General features: G+C 41.1%; 1 protein-coding gene across 1 annotated transcript in view; it reads left to right on the top strand.

The window, feature by feature from the left end:
• Window positions 1–22,674, top strand: part of FBXO16 (F-box protein 16) — a 48,576-nt gene that overhangs the window by 22,511 nt on the left and 3,391 nt on the right. Inside the window, 4 exon segments of the mRNA XM_047717492.1 lie at window positions 2,112–2,276; window positions 7,301–7,316; window positions 7,319–7,533; window positions 9,639–9,740. Coding sequence (XP_047573448.1) covers window positions 2,112–2,276; window positions 7,301–7,316; window positions 7,319–7,533; window positions 9,639–9,740 — 498 coding nt within the window.

Raw genomic sequence — 22,674 nt, forward strand, 5'->3', positions numbered from 1 at the left:
CATGTCAGGTGGTTAATAAAAGTCATATCTTATTGGTGCGGGTATGGGTATTGTTTTTCTTGAAACTTCTTGGAATTTTCCAAGTTTCGCACAATGAGAATGTTATCACTGGAGGGAAATGTTATTTGAAATCACTAATCCTATCATATATGTGTATCATATGTCAGTCTTGCAAGATGTCAGCATTACATTTGTTCCCAGTCCTGCCTGTGAGGAAGACACAGGCGATTGTTCTTTAGCTAGATTTAAACATATCATTGCACTAAAATGAGCTTTGAACAGTTTAAAAATATGGGGGGAGGCTGATAATTTTGAAAGCTCCTACCTACCCTCCAACCCTCCTCATTCCTATCTACTTAAAACAAACAAAAAACACCAAAAAGCAAAAACATAACATACAAAAACCTACTACTCCGGGGGAAATCAAAACAATTTAATAGCCATGTCACAACAAGATGTAAGGAAAATGAGAAAAAGAGTGAAAATGGAGAAATTTCTCCTCATCCCCTCCCTGTGAAACCTTGCCTCTCCACTGAATTCTAAGTTAATTAACCATATGGGGATTAAGGTCAATGTTGTTGCATTTCTGCGCTAAACAAAGTAGATGTGATTTCTCTTCCTGCCTGCGGGGCTCTGTCAGATTCTCTACCCTTTTTCGTCCTTCCAGTTCCTGAACCTGTTATTTCTTGTAATTGTGCCCTCCCCTCTCCTGTATGTCTCCTCCTCAGCACAGAAAACAAGGCTAAACATAATGGAACTCTGTACTTGGTAGCTGGAAGGAGGGAGAATGGGAGGGCCAGGTAAATGGATGTATATCACAGTTTCTGCCCTTCCTTCTTTCTTTCTTGCATTTTTTTCTTTTTTTTTAAAGATTTTATTTATTTATTTGACAGAGAGAGAGAGATCACAAGTAGGCAGAGAGGCAGGCAGAGAGAGAGGGGAAAGCAGGCTCCTCACCGAGCAGAGAGCCCGATGCAGGGCTTGATCCCAGGACCCCGAGACCACGACCTGAGCCGAAGGCAGAGGCTTAACCCACTGAGCCACCCAGGTGCCCCTCTTTCTTTCATTTTTTTTATGCTCAAAAATTACTAATGATCTACTTAATGTTGAAAAGAAACCAGTTTTCCAAGGATGAAATTTGCATTGGAAAGTTGGATGTCATCTTTGCAATTCTTAGAGCCAAGACACAGAACCCCTCATCTGAACTTTGTATATGAACTTGACCCTAGTTTTCGGCAAGACTTGTTCAAAATCTGGAGTAAGTTATTGTAAACACTGCTGCACATAATAGGGTCACCTCCATCTGGATTGTGAGAATGACCATAATACTGTGGGAAAGGAATGTACAGAGCAAATAATCTATGCTCTATGGAATCTTAAAGGCTATAGAGGACACACCATATGATACCAGTACTTGACTTTCTATTTATAAAATTTCTATTTAGTTAAATTGTAAGAATGGAGGGAAAATGGAAACATACCAAAAAACGAGTAAAGAATATGCAGATCTGAGTTTCTGTGACCTTCATATAACTCTCATATGAGCATCTAGGAAATTCCAAAGTCTCTCTGAGCCACAATCCTCTCATTTGCAACATGAGAGTAATAATAACACCTGTCTCCTTAGGGGGGATGGTTAGTTAATAGGTACTCAGTAAATATTAGTTGACTCTGAATCTAACTGTGATTTCACATTTATTTTTTTTTTTTTTTTTTTTTTTTTTTTTTTTTTTTAAAGATTTTATTTATTTATTTGACAGAGAGAAATCACAAGTAAGCAGAGAGGCAGGCAGAGAGAGAGGAGGAAGCAGGCTCCCTGCTGAGCAGAAAGCCCGACGCGGGGCTCGAACCCAGGACCTGGGATCATGACCTGAGCCGAAGGCAGCGGCTTAACCCACTGAGCCACCCAGGTGCCCCTGTGATTTCACATTTAAAGAAAATCCTTCTGCCTGGGTAGGGAACACTTCAGATAGGTAACTTTTTAAGCTTTGATTTGGAGGAAAAGAACAAAAAAGTTATCTCAGGTCCAGGGTGACAGCTGAAGACCTAGAGAAAATGGGCACGAAGACTGAGTAGGGTTTCTCTTTTCTTTCCAATTGTTGTTTTTCCAGGTGAGCTGGCACTGGAAGAACTTAACTGAGCTGGATCAGCTCTGGATGCTCAAATGTTTACGATTTAACTGGTACATCAATTTCTCTCCAACTCCCTTTGAGCAGGGTATATGGAAGAAGCACTACATTCAGATGGTAAAAGAACTTCATGTTACCAGGCCAAAGGTAAATTTGGGGCAAAAAGGAACAAACATACTTGTATCAGCTATTTAGGAGTACGAGGGCGGGGGTGCCCCCCCCATGCCGAGAATGGGTTAAACAGGAGATAGGGGATTAAGGAGAGCACTTGTGATGAGCACCAGGTTTCTATGGAAGTGTTGAATCACTAAATTGTACGCCTGAAATCAATATCATACTGTATGCTAACTGGAGTTTAAATAAAAACTTAAAAAAAAAGAAATTCTAGAACTAAGACTAAAAAACTTAAAAGTTGGGGAGTGGAATAATGAGTGTACTAAAGTTCTTTTTAATCTAGAAACTAAGCAATGTAAGCAAAGGAAATACACTATTACTTCAAAATTCTCCTTTTCTGAGAAATCGATAGCCCTTTCCGAGACATCCATGTTAGTCAAGAACCCTCATCAGACTCTCCTAAACCAGCAGTTCCCCAGGAGGTTAGGACTATGGAGCTCCTCACTCTGTTCAGATTCCTGGATTTCCGTATCTCTGACTCCCACGCCAGGCGGTTCTGACTTGGGACTCCATGGGTATTGTGTAGTATTTGCTATCAATGGGTCATCCAATTCTACTTTATTAATTCGAATTTTCTGATTCTACCAGGTGAGTTAAAGGTTATTTTTATATCATTTATAAAGAAAAGTTTTCCAATAAATCTGTAATTTTGGAAGGGAATAATGAGTATACTAAAGTCCTTTTTAATCTAGAAACTAAGCAATGTAAAGCATTTACATATAATGATAAAAAGTAAATAATGCAAGAATAATTTTTCTAGTTGTTTTCTCTGCATTATAACCAATGTTTATGTTCCTTCTTATAGTCACAGTTAATTAGATAACTCATGGGAAATTTTTATGAGCCTTTTCTTTATGGTGTGATCTATACACATGCAGAGCTGTGCATCGTTTTGTATGATAGATGAATTCCTGAAAAATTATGTGTAAATTAAATTTTTTTAATGATTTTTAAAACCACAGGGGTATCATTTTCTATGAAAAAAATGGCAGTGAATCCTTTTAAAATTGAAGAATCTTTTTGAAAGATGAATAGTCAACTCCTAGCTTCTTCATTTGGGTTGAGTTTTATTGTTTTAAAGTAGAACCCATCTACATTTAGTACAGTAGTAAACTATGCATAATTAATGTTACAATTGCAATGGTAAAACTAGCCTTTCCGATTTCAGTAATTGGTGTGCTCCACAGGATTTCTTTTAAAAAGAAAAACATAAACTGCAGTGATGGAAAAAGTTATTTTAAAAATTACCATGGCTATGATTTCTTTGCAAAATTTGATAAGGCTTTTCTTGACTCTCATTTTCAGTTGGGGCAGGGAATGGCATTCAGAGCTGAAGCTTGGGCCATTCTGGGGCAGAGAAGAGAAAAGTAATTAACTAACTTGTAGAAGAAAAAGAGGTTTGAGTATTTATAAAACTGACTTGAAAGCTTTGTCTTCAGCTGTACTTCTTTTCTATAAAATGTGCATAACTATATTTAAAAATGAATCGTTCTGATCCAAGAAAATTGCCATCTCTTTGCTTAGTATTAAATTTCTTTAGAGAACACTGTGTTATATTAAATGTTAGTTTTTCTATTTTAAAAAAGGACCTGGGGTGCCTAGGTGGCTCGGTCATTGGGCGTCTGCCTTCAGCTCAGGTCATCACCCCAGAGTCCTGGGATCAAGCCCCGCATTGGGCTCCCTGCTCAGCGGCAAGCCTGCTTCTCCTTCTCCCTTTCCCCTGGCTTGTGTTCCCTCTCTCACTGTCTCTCTCTGTGTCAAAGAAATAAATAAAATCTTTAAAAATAAAAAAAAATAGACCTAAGTCAGAAAGACTAAAGAGTCATGTGACTAAGGTTAATAAAAGTCAGGTGACTAAGGTTAAAAAGTCAACTGTCAGCACTATACATACTTGAGTAATTTGGGTAATTCCCTGTGAGATTGCTCCAGTGATGGTGAACGTAGGCAGCCCCTGGATTAAAGCATAATTTACCTTTACTCAAGCACCTTCTCTAGCAACCTTTCCCTCAATACCCTGTAGCTGGCATATGCTCCAGCAGAGCTTTTGAAAGCATTTTATGAGCAAATGGTTGTGGTTAATATTAGTTTCCCCAACCTTAAAATGAGAGGACTGGACAAGAATGATCTTTATAACTATCTATCAGGCTATACTATATCTACTCCAAACAGCATAATTTCAAAAAGACTTCATCTACAGAAAGAAGAGGAAGTTGAACCCAAAGTAGATAGAAAGAATAATAAAGAGCTAAAGTCAATGAAATTTGAACAGACAAATAATAGAGAGAATCAGTGAAACCAAAGCTCCTTCTTTGAAAACTTAAATAAAATTCCTAAGTTGCTAGATAGGGGGATGAAGGAAAAAAGAGAGAAAACATTAATTACTAGTGACAGGAATGAAAGAGGGGGCATCACTGCAGATCCTGTAAACATAAGAAGAATAATGAGAGAGTATTATGAACAAGTCTATGTCACTAAATTCAAATACCTAGATGAAATGGACAATTCTCGAAAAATGCAGATTAGGAAAACAGTTTCACTAGAAAATAGAAAACATGAATAAATCTTTATCAATTTAAAAATCATGGGCGCCTGGGTGGCTCAGTGGTTAAAGCCTCTGCCTTTGGCTCGGGTCATGATCTCAGGGTCCTGGAATCGAGCCTCACATCGGGCTCTCTGCTCAGCAGGGAGCCTGCCTCCTCCTCCCTCTCTCTCTGCCTGCCTCTCTGCCTGCTTGTGGTCTGTCAAATAAATAAAAATCTTTCAAAAAAAAAAATCAAATTCACGGCTGCCTGGGTGGCTCAGTTCTTTAAGCAACTGCCTTCGGCTAGGGTCATGATCCCGGAGTCCCAGGATCGAGTCCCACATCGGGCTCCCAGCTCCATGGGGAGTCTGTTTCTGCCCCTGACCTTCTCCTCTCTCATTCTCTCTCTCTCAAATAAATAAATAAAATCTTAAAGAAATAAAATAAAAATCAAATTCATAATTTTCCACAAAACTCCAGACCCAGATAGCTTCATTTTTTAAAAAATATTTTATTTATTTATTTGACAGAGATCACAAGCAAGCAGAGAGGCAGGGAGAGAGAGAGAGAGAGAGAGGAGGAAGCAGGCTCCCTGCTGAGCAGAGAGCCCGATGTGGGGCTTGATGCCAGGACCCTGGGATCGTGACCTGAGCCGAAGGCAGAGGCTTTAACCCACTGAGCCACCCAGGCACCCCCAAATAGCTTCATTAGCGAATTCTGTCACACACGTAAGGAAGAAATATCAATTATACATAAACTCTTTCATAATATGGAAGATGAGGGAACACTTCCCAACTCATTACCTTTATACCAAAACCAGATAGACCCTTTATAAGAAAACAAAACAAAACCCCAGATTAATATCCCTCATGAACACAGACATAAAACTCTTTTAAAAATATTAGCATATTAAATCAAGTTCTATACAAAGAAAGAATAATACATGATGACCAAGTGGGAAGTATCCATGGAGAGTAAGGTTGGCATAATATTAAAAAATTAACCAGTGTAATTCACAGAATAAAAAAGAAAAGATGTATGATAATTTCAGAATATGCAGAAAAAAGCATTTAACAAAAGTTCGACATCATTCACAATTCTAAAAATTCTCAAAGACTTTGGGCGAAGTGAAAAAAAATTTTGTTTAATACAGAAAAGTCATCAGTTTTCATTATATCCTGTTTTGTTAAAGTGTCAAACATTTTGTTACTTTTCAGACTAAATAATGTTTATTTATATGTAATTACTAGCATGTATACCTAAAATTTTCCCCCTGAAATTTTTTATTATCATGTACTATTTATTCCCAGTAGTATTAAACTAGACCTTCTTCAGCAAAGTCTTTGTTCAATCTAAGCTCAGAATTGGAATGAATGTCCATTCTAAATGAGACCTGAACAAAATTTTGAATACCAAACCAATAATGAGCTATCAATTATATAAAGAAAATGTCTTAATTAGTTACTAAACTACAATCATCCATTAAATTAGTAAATATTTATTAAATATGGTTATGTGCTAGGTACTGAGTATAATGATCCTAACCCTGCTTTCAAGAAGCGGAGTCTAGTGGCCTTAGACATAGACAAATACATAATTACAGCACTGAGTACTAAGTGCTATTCTGTAACAGAAATATATACAAAGAACAGTTGAAACAAGGATAAGAAACTGATTCTGCTTGAAGGGTTTGGGGAATTTCTTAATTGTCACAAACAATTCAAGCAAACCAATTTACCACGCAAAGCTTCCCTAATCTCTTAAAGAACAAAAATTAAGCCTTTAATGGCTTCTCTACATACCATTACCGCTTCCCTTAGGTTACAACCACATAAAAACCTTATGAATTTCACACACGAAAATAGACTTTCCATTTGGGAAATTAAAGCCAAAGTATTCTTTGAGAGCAGTTAAGATTTTGATAACTGATAAAATCTACAGTCTACCTGTGTATAAGTCAAAGTTGTCCCTACGTTCTACAGATAATTAAGCATGGAGTACTATTTTTTGGAATGTGTATGTTTTATTGAGTTAATTGACTGCAATTGTGGAAAACTTATACAATGATGCGGTAGACAAGGTGGCAGTCCAGGATAGAGAGGGTTAGAGCTAGGACTTGAAGTAAGACAGTCCTAGATTCACATTCTGACCCTCTGTCTTACCATTTAATGTAGTAGTAGGTGAGTTCATTGGCTTTTCCCGTCTTCAGTTTCCTCTTCTGTAAAATGGGAGTAGTAAGTATTCCCTTTTACAGTTATAATGAAGGTTCAATAAAATAATGTATGACGACTTCCTGAGATAGTACCTGGCACTGACAAGGACTCCTGGGTTGGTGGCTGCTGTAATTATTGTCACCATTATCATTGCAGTCGCAGCGAAGATGATGATGAAGATATAATGATGATGATATGATGATTTTTTTATTATAATTATTACGTTGTTTTAAGAACAGAAATAATTGATTTTCTTCTTCTAGACACCTCCAAAAGATGGGTTGCCGTTGCCGACGTTCAGTCAGTTACAAGCAGTCCTGCAGAGGAAAAGCAGTCCCCTGCGTCAGCTTTCAGGTCGTCTTCCTCTTTGAGAAAGAAAACCCACCCAAGGGAGAAAGAGCTCCCACCCTGGAGATCATCTGACAAGCATCCAACTGATATCATTCGCTTCAATTACCTGGACAACTGTGACCCCAGTGAGCAAATCTGGCAAGGGTGAGAAGCTCTGTGCTTTTCTCTATTTACTTGCCATTGGAAACAACTTGCTGGTACTTAGGTATATGAAAAGAGGAAAATAGAATTTCCTGTGAAATACATAAAAGCAATACATAGAAGCAAAACATCATTGGAAGGTAAAGGAACCATTATTGATAAACTTACCCTGTTCATCAGGATCTGTTTGCATTTTTAGCTATAATGATTTAATATTACAGCTCCTTTTAATAGTTAGTACTTCAGATTTCAGTCTAGCCCCATAGAGTTCATTCTGGTCTTTTTTCATATTTTCACCTCCCTTCTCTGTCAAGGAGAACCTTGGCTCTCATGTTTATTTATACAAATTATATATGTACATATAATATATAATCAAAATAGATATGTACATATATAACTTGCATATGAATTATATATATATGTATATGTATAATATACATTTGTATATGTAATATGTATATACATAATATACATAATATATACATATATTATAAAGTATACACATATACACAAACACTATATATTTACTTACAAATTCTGAAAATAATTTCAAAACTGCTAACTCATTTCATTATTAAAACAAATCTGCTGGGTCATCTGGGTAGCTCAGTCAGTTACTCATCTGCATTCAGCTCAGGTCCTGATCTCAGGGTCCTAGGATGTAGTCCCACACCAGGCTCCCTGCTCAGTGGGGAATCTGCTTCTCCCTTTCCCTCCTGCTTGTGCTCTCTATCAAATAAATAAATAAAATCTTAAAAAAAAAAAAAAAACTTTTTTGGATCTGTAGGCCTACCTCTTTTTTTTTTCCCCCTTGCAATTTGTTTATTACAGAAATCAGGTCATGTATCCTATAGAGCTTTTCACATTCTGAATTTTGCTGACTGTACTCCCAACATGCAGCCTAACATGTTCTCTGTCTCCTGTACTTGGCCATACGCATGGTCAGATCTAGAGGCTTGAGTATATAAGATCACGTACTTCCATCATAAGGCACATTATTTCTGGTTGTCTCCCTTTTTTGTGATGTTAGTGGCTATTGAAGACCATGGCCTAGATCCATTACTACAGGCAAACTTTTTTAGAGAGCGCCAGACAAAAATACGTTAGGCTTTATGGGACATGTCTCTGTCACAACTGCTCAACTCTGCGATTGTAGCCTGAAAATAGCCAAAACAATATGCAAACAATAAGCATGATGATGTTCCAATTTAGCTTTATTTACAAAAACAGGCATTGGGCCAAGTTGGCCTCTGGGTTCTAGTCTGCTGATTCCTACCTTATCCAAATATATATGATAGTTTTAGAAAACCAATATTAATATTAATTCAAACAATAGGATTACTAAAAACAGTTTAAGATTTCTTTGCCTGTGTTTTTGACCTTAGGACATATTCTACTAAGACTATTCAGACAAATACTCTGTTTCAAGTCTCATGAAGTAATTCCTCCATGTGTAGTAATGCTACCAACTCCAGAAACAAGATTATTTCTTTCATTTTGTTCTTAGATTTTAGGGATTTCCTTCCTTTGTCTTATTTTATGATTTTGAGAAACATTAAGAATGTTCTAAAGTCAAATATATAAAACAAAGTATATTTGGAGAGTCTAGCTTCTGTTCCTACCCCTCCATATTGTTCTTTGTTCTTGATTGGATCACATGGGAAGCCTACTTATAGGTAACCATTTTTTAAGATATTATGGTATAGTCCTTCTATTTAACAAAATTTTAAGCAAATAAACACATATGTTTCTAGAATAAATGGTGGTACAAAACATATACCATTTTATTCACCTTTTTTTCATATAACAATATATCCTGGATATGTTATTATTATATATATATGTCATATACAACAATATATCCTGGATATAACCATATATCACCCCATGGTTGGATATAGAAATACCCAGCTTTCCTTTTTATAGCTCAAAGTTCTCCATTGTGTGGATGGGTGAGAGTTGATTCAGCCAGTTCTTTAGTGCTCTACATTTGGCTCATTTCCAGTTGAGTGAAAACAATCATTTAAATCACAGGAACAACAAAGTCCAACAGACAAATAGCTGTGCAAATTTAAAATGATTCTAATGTTCCAATGATTTCTGATTTACAGGAGGAAAAGACATGAAATGAATCCAGATTTCAGCCGACAATCACATGATAAGAAAAATAAATTGCAGGACAGATCTAAGCTAAGAAAAGCACAGTCACTGGTAAGTATTGCTTATAAAAGCTTCCACACCGTAACTGATGTAAAAGTACGGTTTCATAAACCGTAACGTTTATGAAAATTGCTGGATTGCTAATCCTAGTTTTGAAATAAAATTTGTTGTTGTTTTTTTTTAAACCAGAATCATCAAGTGGTGGTTTTAAATTCTGGTCTTTGACTGACAAGCTGTGTGACCTTGAAGGCATCCTTTACTTAATTTCTCTAAGTCTCTATTTTTAATTTTTTTAAAAGATTTTATGTATTTATTTGACAGAGGGAGAGAGAGATCACAAGTAGGCAGAGAGGCAGGCAGAGAGAGAGGAAGGGAAGCAGGCTCCCTGCTGAGCAGAGAGCCCGATGCAGGGCTCGATCCCAGGATCCTGAGATCATGACCCAAGCAGAAGGCAGAGGCTTTACCCACTGAGCCACCCAGGCACCCCTCTAAGCCTCTATTTTTTAAAAATTTTTTATTTCAGTATAGTTGACACACAGTGTTACATTGGTCTCAGGTGTAGCTACCATCTGTCACCACACAACACTATCATAATATCAGTGACTATATTCCTTATGCGCTCCCTTTTATTCCCATGAGACTCTAAGCCTCTATTTCTCTTATCTGTTAAAAAAACAAAAACAAAAACTGGATGAACTGAAGTGTATGAATCTGCTCTGAAAAGTAGACAATATAATGGGAACATTGTTATCATTGGTTTTTTCTTCTGCTAAGAGTCTTTAGGGGTTGGGGGGAAGGATGCGCTATAGAAATTTCTTTATAGGGTGCCTGGGTGGCTCAGTGGGTTAAGCCGCTGCTTTCGGCTCAGGTCATGATCTCAGGGTCCTGGGATCGAGTCCCGCATCGGGCTCTCTGCTCAGCGAGAAGCCTGCTTCCCTCTCTCTCTCTCTCTCTCTGCCTGCCTCTCCATCTACTTGTGATCTCTCTCTGTCAAATAAAAAAAAAAAAAAAAAGAAATTTCTTTATATAAATTACTTACCTATAGGGACACCTGGGTGTCTCAGTGGGTTAAGTGCCTGTCTTCAGCTCAGGTCACGTTCCTGGGGTCCTCAGATAGAGTCCTGCATCCCTGTATTGGGCTCCCTGCTCAGCGGGGAGTCTGCTTCTCCCTCTCCCTCCCCCTGCTCATGCTCTCTCTCTCACTCATTCTCTCTCTCTCTCAAAAAAATAAATAAAATCTTAAAAAAAAAAACAAAACTTACCTCTAGAGTGCAGGTTCCACTTACCTGAGAAAAGGTGTACCTTCCTTCTCTGTCCTGCTACCAGTGGAGCATGACTGTAAAAGCGCATTTCAAGTCACTGCAGAAACTTGTTTTATTTACCCTAATTTAAAAAAAAAAAAAAGCTTACTGACTACCTAATAAAGTCGGTGACTAGGGAGCATTATTATTTCATGGCGGAGTTTTCCGGATTGTGATTCTGTACCTGCAGGGGGCTCCCTCTCAGCCCATAGGGGAGTCTTTGGAGCAAAGTAGACGGGAATCAGGGTGGAATAAAGAGGTAATTTCCTCAGTGAAGATCTAGAAAGAAGCTGAGGATACACACTCAAGGAAAATTAATATAAAATAGATGTCAGTTGGGAGAGGAAGAAGTATGTACTCATGAATAAATCACTTTTATAGCTCAGCTTTAAAGCTCTATTACTTTCTGTTTAAATGTATTTTCAAGTGTTATGTTTCAAAAAAAAGAGAGCTTTTTTAAAAATGAGCTTTTTTAAAAATAGAGCAGTCTGTATTCTGAGGGGCCAATTTTGTTGGACTGGATGAGGCTTATCATAGACATATGTACAGATGCCCAAGGGAATGGAGCCGCTTAAAACAGAGCAGTAAAATTGTCAGTGAAAACCATTAATTGAGCAGAATAACTTTATGAGGCTTATCACACGCGCCATTTAGGCATGCTTCTGCCTGATTTCCTGGCCCCTACTAGGCCAGGAGTAGCAGAGAAATCCGGGGGAGAGCTGGGAATTTAAAGGACGATAAAAGTTGATGGTTGATGTATGCTTACAAATTATCAGCATAGTCAAACATTTCTCTGGCTGAGAACACAAAACAAAATCAAAGGCTAAACAGAAGCCTTCCCCAGGGGCTTTTGACATTAACCATCTGTCACACACTTAGAAGGGCTTGCTTAAGTGAAAAAAAATTCTTTATATTTCTAAACTTTAAAAGTTGTGCTCAGTAAGGCTGGAAGGGAAACTGGGGCAAATTAAACAATGATGGAGAACAATGAACCCATTAATAAAATGAAGTGTGCACTTGGATTGATCTACTGGGGTTGTTTATGTAAATATACTAATTATCATCACTATTTATGCTTAGCGGTTTGGATCAGGAGCATATAGCATAATTGAAGCCTCCAGAAGTGTGCTAGGATCCTTCTGTTGGTAATGCTGCCTTGTGACAAGCCTGACCGTGTTGGGCCACGAGTGGCTCAGGCCCAGGCTTCACGTGGTGGCAGTTTGCCCTCACTGTGGGCCACCCAACTCAGAGGAAATAAGCAACCTCCTCAGTGATACAAGGTGGTGGTGAAAATTCGGGAATGCTGGATGTGGGGACCTGAGAGAGGAAGAAATGGGCTTTGAGGAAAGGCAGTTAGGGGACAGAAGGAGAGAAGGGAGTAAAACTCTTGAGAATTGCCACTGTAGAGAGAGAGGGTGGTGGACACAGCCCGTACAGTTGCAACAGAGAGAACCCTGTGTTCGTTTGATGGAAAGTTCTCACATCATTTAGAAATGCATGTGCCTGAAGGTTTCAGGAGGAACTAGGGAAACCGGTGAGCAGGCAGCACTCAGGCGAACACATGATTGAGGTAAGGATAAAAAGGACAGACAGACAAAGCTGCCCCGAAGGTCCCTGAGGCCTGAACACTGAGTATTCCTTGCCCCTGTAAGGAGAAAATATTTGGGAGCTTGGAGAAGGTAGAGCTTCATAAAGTGGAAGGATTGGAACAGAAAAAAAGCACAGGAGAGTTAAGAGTACAGAGACTATCCCTTGAGCCATCTCTCCAGGACTGTGGCTATCAGGCTAGTGAGACCCACCTAATTCACTTTTTGCCTACCATGACTTACAGCTTTCAAATATGAGTGACGCCTCCGAAAAGAAAAACCTGCTTAGGGAAACAATTTTGAACCCAAACAGCGAGCTTGTGATGTTTTCTATTATTTAATGGCCTTGAGTTTTCAAGACCCAAAGGGCACCTGGTTTCCTCTTAAGGCTTTCAATTCTTTTTTTTTTTTTCTTAATTTATTTATTTGACAGAGAGAGAGATCACAAGTAGACAGAGAGAGAGGAGGAAGCAGGCTCCCCACCGAACATAGAGCCCAATGTGGGGCTTGATCCCAGGACCCTGGGACCATGACCCGAGCCAAAGGCAGACGCTTTAACCCACTGAGCCACCCAGGTGCCCCAAGGCCTTCAATTCTAAAGCTGCCTCTTTACAGCTGCTTCATTTACCCACCTTTTATGGGAATCACTGATAGAAGATGCAAAGAAAGCCTAGATCTGATTACTAATGCTTTCTGATTTTGAAGACTGATTATTAAAAATTAGATAAATATTAAGAAATGTCCAGGGGCGCCTGGGTGGCTCAGTGGGTTAAGCCGCTGCCTTCGGCTCAGGTCATGATCTCAGAGTCCTGGGATCGAGCCCCACATCGGGCTCTCTGCTCAGCAGGGAGCCTGCTTCCTCCTCTCTCTCTGCCTGCCTCTCTGCCTGCTTGTGATCTCTCTGTCAAATAAATAAAATCTTAAAAAAAAAAAAAGAAATGTCCATTACAATTAGTTATGATAATAAAATTCCATACCGAACAAAACAAAAAATAGCAACACTACCACAGTATAGTGAGTACTGCTATCGTAATTAAACTTAAGAAATTTTCCTGTCATGTATAAAGACATGGGGGGTTTTTTTGTTTTGTTTTTTGTTTTTTTTTTTTTTAATCTTAACAGCCAGACCCGCAGTGCCTGTTTGGGAAGGGGAAGGATTGAGCTGTCTCCTTGGGGGAAAAGCCTCCTTGATGAGCTTGTGGGGAGGGATGCCACCTTGAGGGCTTGGATGCTACAGACACCTGGACTTCAGAGGGGCGTGAAAACCTGCTCTGCAGGAGATTAGAGAAGTTTGTTGTTTCTGCTCCCGCAAGGGAAGGGGGTGGGGGGCACTGCAGAGAGAGAGCCAGCCAGGAGAGAAGCTCAGGGAGGTAGGGGAGCAGGGCCAGGATCCATTCCGATTGAATTTATTTGCTGTTGCTGGGGTGTCAACCCTGCCTTCCATCTCTACAGTAAATTCTCAATTTCCACATGAAAGCAAGATCTCAAAAGTCTTGAAGTCCAGAAAAACAAAACTCCCCAGGACCATTCATAAAAACCCACGGGTGGGCTTTGGACTTCCTGGGCCGTGAAGGTACATAACAAGGACCCTAGCCGACATCTTGTTTCCTATAATTTTTCCTTTTCTCTTCTTTCTACCAAGTTAAGTATAAAACCTGAAATCCCTTTTTTTTAAAAAGAGTTTATTTATCTATTTGACAGAGATCACAAGTAGGCAGAGAGGCAGGCAGAGAGAGAGAGAGAGGAGGAAGCAGGCTCCCCACCGAGCAGAAAAGCCCGATATAATTTTTCCCTTTTTCTTCTTCCTACCAAATTAAGTATAAAACCTGAAATCCCTTTTTTTTTTTAAGATTTTATTTATTTATTTGACAGAGATCACAAGTAGGCAGAGAGGCAGGCAGAGAGAGAGAGAGGAGGAAGCAGACTCCCCACCTAGCAGAAAGCCCGATGCGGGGCTTGATCCCAGGACCCTGGGATCATGACCTGAGCTGAAGGCAGAGGCTTTAACCCACTGAGCCACCCAAGCACCCCAACCTGAAATCCCTTTATCTCACATTCAGTTGTTACTTGGAGAGGAGAAGTCGTCACTTTCTAGGTTCTGATTTGGCCTCGGATGTCAAAAAACTTGCCTTTTCACAGCATCTACCTAAATACAAGTAACAAAAGTCTCAGATTGCCTGTTTACTCTAACTGCTTTTTTTTATTTTTAAGATTTTATTTATTTGATAGACAGAGATCATGAATGAGTAGGCAGAGAGGCGCTCCCTCCCAGGACCCTGAGATCATGACCTGAGCCAAAGGCAGAGGCTTAACCCACTGAGCCACCCAGGTGCCCCTGCTCTAACTTCTTTTGATAAGACCTTACCTTTTTCTGTGCTCTGTGAATTCCAGCCTCTGCACTTAACCTTCTTCAACACCTTCCAAGGTAACTTGATTCTTAGTGCGCTGGTTTTTTAATTGCTTCTGCAAGCTTTCTCACCTTTTTCTTTTTTCCCCTCTCTGAGTCAGAAGAGGAGGAAAAAAGAATGTGCCCCAAAGTGATACCTGATTTTTGTCATGGGAAGAACTTGGTTTGAGAATCGGGCAACCCAGAGTTCTGGCCTCTGCTCTACAATTAACTAGCAGTCAATCCACCTATAATTCTTCATTTTCCCATTTATGAAGTGAGAGTTGCGGGGCACCTGGGTGGTGCAGTTGGTTAAGTGACTGCCTTTGGCTCAGGTCATGATCCCAGGTTCCTGGGATCAAGCCCCACACATTGGGCTTCCTGCTCAAAGGGGAAGCCTGCTTCTCCTTCTCCCACTCTCCCTGCTTGTGTTCTCTCTCTCTCTCTGTGTCTCTCTCTTTAAAAAAGAAGAAGAAGAAGACGAAGAAGAAAGAAATGAGAGTTGGGATTACAATATCTTAAAAGTCCATTTCAGGCTACAGTTTGGATTTGTGGGACCCCACAGTCCCTTACCCGTCCTCTCCCTGATCTCTTCTGATACCCGAGGGACACAGCTGTGGTTAATGTGACTTTACATAGAATGCCAGAAAGAATCCATCATACTTATGAGTTCTGATGATCAATCAATCAAAACTGGTTTCTGTCTATCTTTTTCTTGGAGCTTTAGAAAATACAGTCCATTCTAACAAGATTATTTATGAAACAAATGTACGCTTGGTTTCCTGTGGGCAATCTTTAGTAGATTTCTTTCAAATTCTGATGACTTCCCCAGGTATTTGTTTTATAACATCTATTTGGTTTGGATGTGCAGAACTAGAAATGTCTATAGGAGAGATTTTTCATCATTTAGCTCAGGCAGTGAAATTCCCAAGAATTCCATCTGGAATGCAGAGTAAGAAAGAACGTGGGCTTTGCCATCGGACAGACTTGCCCTCTTTTAACTAAATGGTGTGACTTGGGATAAGTTACTAAACCTTTTAGAGCCTCCATTTCTTCATCTGTGAAATGGGACTAATGATAACTCCCTTGCAGGATTGTGATTTGGGCCATTTATTAACCCCTGGGAGGTTCTGTCTCCTCATCTATAAAAGGGAGTTAGGAATGATACTAACCTCACAGGGTTGGGAGGAGGGCTGTAAAGCATTTAGGTTAGTGCCAGGCTCAAAGAAGCATTCAGTAAATCATAGCTAGTATGGGGGGTAATAACATTGGGCTAGATCAAAATCCCAATTAGGCTAGATCAAAATCCCACGAGATCAGCACCTGAGGCAACAGGAGAGAGAGGAGGTAAGAAGCTGCAGGCAGCCAGGGTAGGGGTTGGTGGGGGGCGGGGGTGGGGTGGGGAGGCTTGGCAGGAGGCTCCAGCCTATGGAATAAGCTTTTCTTTGTTTCTTTGTTTCTTTCTTCCTTTCTTTCTTTCTCTTTCTTTTTTTTTTAAGATTTTATTTATTTAGGGGTGCCTGGGTGGCTCAGTGGGTTAAGCCGCTGCCTTCGGCTCAGGTCATGATCCCAGGTCCTGGGTTCGAGCCCCACATCGGGCTTTCTGCTCAGCAGGGAGCCTGCTTCCTCCTCTCTCTCTGCCTGCCTCTCTGCTTACTTGTGATTTCTCTCTGTCAAATAAATAAATAAAATCTTAAAAAAAAAGATTTTATTTATTTATTTGACAGACAGAGATCACAAGTAGGCAGGGAGGCAGGCAGAGAGAGAGAGGAGGAAGCAGGCTCCCTGCTGAGCAGAGAGCCCGATGCTGGGCTCCATCCCAGGACCCTGAGATCATGACCTGAGCCGAAGGCAGCGGCTTAACCCACTGAGCCACCCAGGCACCCCTAAGCTTCTCTTTCTTGCTTTTACTCTTGCTTCCCCTCAGTTTTCTTTATCTTTCTCTGTCTTTTCTTTCTTTCGTGCTTTCCATGGTATGAAAAATGGTTACATCCATAGCTGTATATTGAAGTGTGAGCCACATATTTTTTTTTCCTGCTTGGTCTCAGTACACTCTTACGCCTGCCCATAGTTCATGCATTCACTCCTCATCCTTGTTAGGTTTTACAATCCCATGCTTGCCTGGACAGCGAGTGTGTGTTGAACTCCATGCTGCCAATTCCTTGCCTCCAGTACTCCATCGCTTGCTAATTACAATATTGGTTGCTGTTACTTTTTGATACCTAAGAGAAGAAAGGGCCTGCCGGCTGAGAATCCTGGGGGCAGAGTGAACTCTCAGGCAGGACCACTATTTAGAGTCATTGCATTTATCCTTTACCTCTAAGAGAGCATAGTTTTCTTGTTCTGTCTTGTTATCTCTTGTTATATGATGCTATGTGTAATAAATTACCCTGGCATTTCCAACAGGAGTGACTCGACCTGCTTCTCTTTCGCTGAATGTTTAGATGGCAACATAATGCCTACCTGCTCTTAAGAGTTACATACAAAATATCTGACACAAATTGGCTTCTCTTTGGGATCAGCCAGAAGAGAGGAACCGTGTTTGTGAGTTCTGGAGTATTATTAGTTATCTACATATTAGTTATGACAGAGATTTAATCACTGCTACTACTGGGGTTTTAAAAATATATGTATGTGGGCTGCCTAGCTGGCTCAGTATGTAGAGCATGGGATTCTTGATCTCAGGGTTGTGAGTTCAAGCCCTGCTTTGGGCCTAGGGCTTGCTAAATAAATACATATAAATAAGTAAATGGGTGTGTATATAACATTTAACAATATAGTTTTTCACCACAAACTACAGTAGAAGCCAGTTCTCTAAGACATGGCTGTTTTGCAATTCAAGTTCACCATCATTGCTGACAAATAACCATTGGAACTCTATGGCCTGTGTACATTTTACTTCACTTGGGAGGCCGAAGGGTGCCGTCATACAGTCTTGGATTGAAATTTCCAAACCCTGCCTGGGGTTGCTTAGCCTTCCTCCACAGCTCACAGCTTGACCCCGAGGTAACTTAAAAGATAAACCAACCGCAAAGACAGGCCTGTGTCTTCTTTAAAATTCTGTTGATGATTTCTCCCTAACAGCTTCCCTCTGTGTCTCATGGAAGCAGAGTGAGCAGGGAGTGAGCAGGGGAACACCCCCTCCACAGTGTTGACCAAAGCAGTGTGGACCCCATGGGTGTGTGCAGCAATCTGGAATCCCAAGCAGACAAGAGGACAGCAGGGATCCTCCTCACAGAATCCTAGATGGAAAAATCCAGGCAGCATCTCCATCCTAGAGGTTAAGCAAACACTGAGTGGAAGCCAGGATGAGCAGTCATCCCTTGCAGATTTTCTTCCCAGAAGGAAACCCCTCTAGGTGGGCACTCCTCAGCCACCTTTTCTATCCTCTGAGCCTTCATCTCCACCAATGACCCTTACTTATGGCTCAGTCCCCATCCTAGGCTGAGGCAATTTATAGGAATGAGTTGAAGTTGTGTTTATATGACTAAAACAAACACATCTTCTTTTTTTTTTTTGACAGAGAGAACAAGCAGGGGGACCCGCAGAGGGAGAGGGAGAAACAGGCTCCCCGCTGAGCAGGGAGCCCGATATGGGGCTCAATCCAGGACTCTGGGATCATGACCTGAGCTGAAGGCAGACAGTTAACCAACTGAGCCACCCAGGCGCCCAAACAAACACTTCTGATCTTACGATTTTCAAACACAGTATTCCATATTTATACATAGTATTACCATGTTATTCTTGAACTGAGTGTCATGAAGTGTTGAGGGTGAATTTTTAAAAGGGGGGAGGTGGGTAAGATCTCCTACAGAGTAAAGATTATCACCTTCTTCTTCTTCTTTTTTTTTTTTAAAGATTTTATTTATTTGTTTGTCAGAGAGAGAGAGAATGAGAGAGAGATCACAAGTAGGCCGAGAGGCAGGCAGAGGCAGAGGGAGAAGCAGGTTCCCTGCCGAGCAAGGAGCCCGATATGGGACTCGATCCCAGGACGCTGGGATCATGACCTGAGCCGAAGGCAGCCGCCAAACCAACTGAGCCACACAGGTGTCCCAGATTATCACCTTCTTTACTATTCTTTACCATATCACAGGCTCGAGACAATTACATGAAATAATAAATATCACCCGAGTGGCTCAATTGGCTAAGCATCCGACTCGATCTCCGTTCAGGTCTTGATCTTGGTCATAAGTTCAAGCCCTGCGTTGGGCTCCACACTGGACATGGAGCCTATAAATAAAAATGAATTAATTAATTTAAAATGTTTTTAAGAAATAATAAATGTATGACACTTAGCACAATGCCCAGTAGCCAGGTATTTGCAAGTGGTGGTGGGGGTGATATTTCTAGAAGAGTGATTGGCACACTACAGGGGCTATCATTTTTTTTTATATATTTTAAAAATATTTTTATTTATTTATTTGACAGAGAAAGAGATAACAAGTAGGCAGAGAGGCAGGCAAAGAGAGAGGGGGAAGCAGGCTCCCCACTGGGCAGAGAGCCAGACACAGGACTCAATCCCAGGACTCTGATATCATGACCAGAGCTGAAGGCAGTGGCCCAACCCACTGAGCCACCCAGGTGCCCCTATAGGGGCTATCATTATTGTTACTATATTTCTCTGCTTTCCATATCCACATATTCCTTTACCTAATTGATTCTCTTTTGTGATCCCTGGGTTTATCCAATGGTGTTGTTTGTGTCAGTGATCGCTTGCAAATTTTTGCAAGTAATGTGCATGGAGAACCAAAAAATAAAATTCAGTTGGGGAGTGACAGACACAGGGATATATTCAAGCTGGTATCCATATGTTGTTCCTGGGTGACAGCCCTTCTTGGGGTCTTCCTTCGCCTCCTGCAGGGTCCTACTCTTTCTTGGGACACTCAGCCTCAATAGCCTCTCCCCATTCTCACTCCTCTGTGCCCGATAAAATGACCATCCAGCCTGAAGATAGGAGTTTTCTATCCCCGATTCAATATCCACTTGCAAAGTGGTTTCAGCCGCTGCCCTAAAATGAAAGAGGAGGAATTACTGGCATGTTTATTCATCTAGCCCACAAGTATTTTACGGTGCAAGAGTGGATGCTAGGGATACAACCATAACAAGATACAGTCCCTGCCTCCCGCGTGCTTACAGGCTGGAGGGGGGCAGCTTCCAGTCAAGGAACGGTAACTCCTGGGTATCTGGGTTGGACAATCGTGTTCACACTCACACCACCCACCACTGAGACTGGAAATGAGGCAGGACATGCTAAGTGTGAGGTACCTGTGAACCACAAGTAGATGCATTCGGAAGAGAGCTAAGTTTATGAGCCAAGAGCTCAGGAGGGACAGTGGGGTGAGAGATAGAATCCAGCAACTGAAGACGTGGGCACTGATTGCCTAGGAGGTGGGCCAAGAACTGAACCCTGAAGAATTCTGTTGTATAAAGGATGGCCTTCTATTTCTCTTCTACGTCCTTCCATTTAAAGACATGCTGATAAGACTTGGAGATATTATTGGGTAAATATCTAGAAAAAGAACAGTAAGAGGGCCCCTGGCTGGCTCAGTTGGTAGAGCACACGGCGACTCTTGACCTCGGGGTTGTAGGTTCAAGCCCCACGTTGGGTGTAAAGATTACTTAAAAATAAAATCTTTAAAAGAAAAAAAAAACAGTAAGTTCAATCAGTGAGAAAAATATATTTATTTTTAAGATTTTATTTATTTTGTTTAGAGAGCACATGAGCAGGGTGAGGGGCGGCGGGGGGTGGGGGAGCAGAGAAAGACTCTCAAATAGACTCTGTGCTGACCGTGGAGCCCAACACAGGGCTCCATCCCACAACCCTGAGATCATGACCTGAGCTGAAATCCAGTCAGATGCTTAACCGACTGAGCCACCCAGGCACCCTGAGAAAAATATATTGAAATTATAGATGGTCCCTGGCTTCCAACGGTTTGACTTATGATTTTTTCAGCTTTGTGGTGGAGCAAAAGCAATATACATTCGTTAGCAACCATACAATGAGTTTTGGACTTTGAGCTTCTCCCAGGCTAGCGACATGCAGTGTGACACTCTTGTGGTGCAGGTCAGGGCCGGCAGTCAGCCCCGCAGTTACCAGGATAAGCAACTGAAACACTTAGCAACCATCTCACTTTCAGTGCAGTATTCAGTACATTACAGGAGCTATGCCACACTTATCATAAAACGGGCTTTGAGGGGGCGCCTGGGTGGCTCAGTGGGTTAAGCCTGTGCCTTCAGCTCAGGTCATGATCCCAGGGTTCTGGGATCAAGCCCCAAATCGGGCTCTCTGCTCATTGGGGAGTCTGCTCTCCACCCCCCACCCCGCCTGCCTCTCTGCCTACTTGTGATTTCTGTCAAATAAATAAATAAAATCTTTATTAAAAACAGACAAACAAAACAGGCTTTGGGTTCGATGCCAGTGCGAGTGTTCTGAGCGTGTCTAAGGTAGGCCAGGCTGCGCCAGAACGGTCAGCAGAATAGGTGTTTTAATGCTTTTTTTGACTTACAGTATTTTCCACTCATGATGTCTTCATCTGGACATAACCCCCTCATAAGTTGAGAAAGATCTGTAGCTGATTCCATCTCTCTTCATGGGAACAGGGTGAGGAAAAGCTATAGCAGGTGGACCTGCACAGAAATAGAGATAATTTATAACAACACTGTAAGAGCGACTCCATCCTATGGGGCTGTATGCAGAGGCTCCCTCATGGAGGCATGATCAATTATTAAATCCATTTCTAGCCCCTCCTACCCCCTCCGGAGGACAGTGAGTGGGGCTGAAAATTCTAACCTTCTAATCAGGACTTGGTCTTTCTGGTAACCAGCCGCCATCTAGGAGCCCGTCCATAGTCACCTCAACAGGACAAGAGATGCTCCTAAGTGCTCTTATCACTCAGGAAATTACAAGGGTTTGAGCTCTGTGCCAGGAACATGGGACCGAGACCAATATATGCTTTTCTATTATCTCATACTCAGTGTTGGTATAAAAGAAATTCCCAGTTATTTCAACCAGATCATCAGATACTTTAGATCAAGATCCAAGACTGTCAGATTTATATCCTTTAGGTAACTTCCGCATATTTTCCCCTTAAATCTTATTTTTTGTCTTGTGATGATGGACATTAAAGTCTTAAAATAAAGAGGATCTGTGCACTTGTTTTCAGAGACAGAAAGAAAGGGTGGTTGTAAGGAGACCATGTTCCCAGAGCCGATCTTGGAGGGAAGAAAAACCCAACAGTCTCAATAGGTGGTGACAGTTACCGGGGGTGGGAGGAGGGGTGGGGAGGGTGGAAGCAGGTGGGGGGGTGCTGGGGCTTGGGGGCCAATCCCTGCAACCTGCCTTGGCTAAAAAAAGGAGAGCTTGAGAGGAGCCTGCCTCAGCATGTGAACTTCCCCCCACCACCCAGGGGGACTAGGAGAAAGGGGTTCCTCAAATGCAGTGATAAATCAGCTTTGCAGAGTAATAGGATTAAATTCAAAACTGTTACGGGTGAGGTGTGACTAGCCCATTCTTGTATCCCAGAGAGCTAGGCCTTTTCTTCATGCAGCAGGTATTATTCTGTTTTCATTGTTACTAAAATAGCACAAAGGAACACCTCTATTTGTTCTCTTACCTTATGTTGATCTTAGAACAACACCGAAAATGCTTACCCTAGTTAGTCTTAAAACTTACACTGGAAGCTTCAAAGGAGGGAAGATTATTTGCTCCCATT

Source organism: Lutra lutra, chromosome 2 (assembly GCF_902655055.1).
Source record: "Lutra lutra chromosome 2, mLutLut1.2, whole genome shotgun sequence".
In the NCBI taxonomy this organism is placed as follows: domain Eukaryota; kingdom Metazoa; phylum Chordata; class Mammalia; order Carnivora; family Mustelidae; genus Lutra; species Lutra lutra.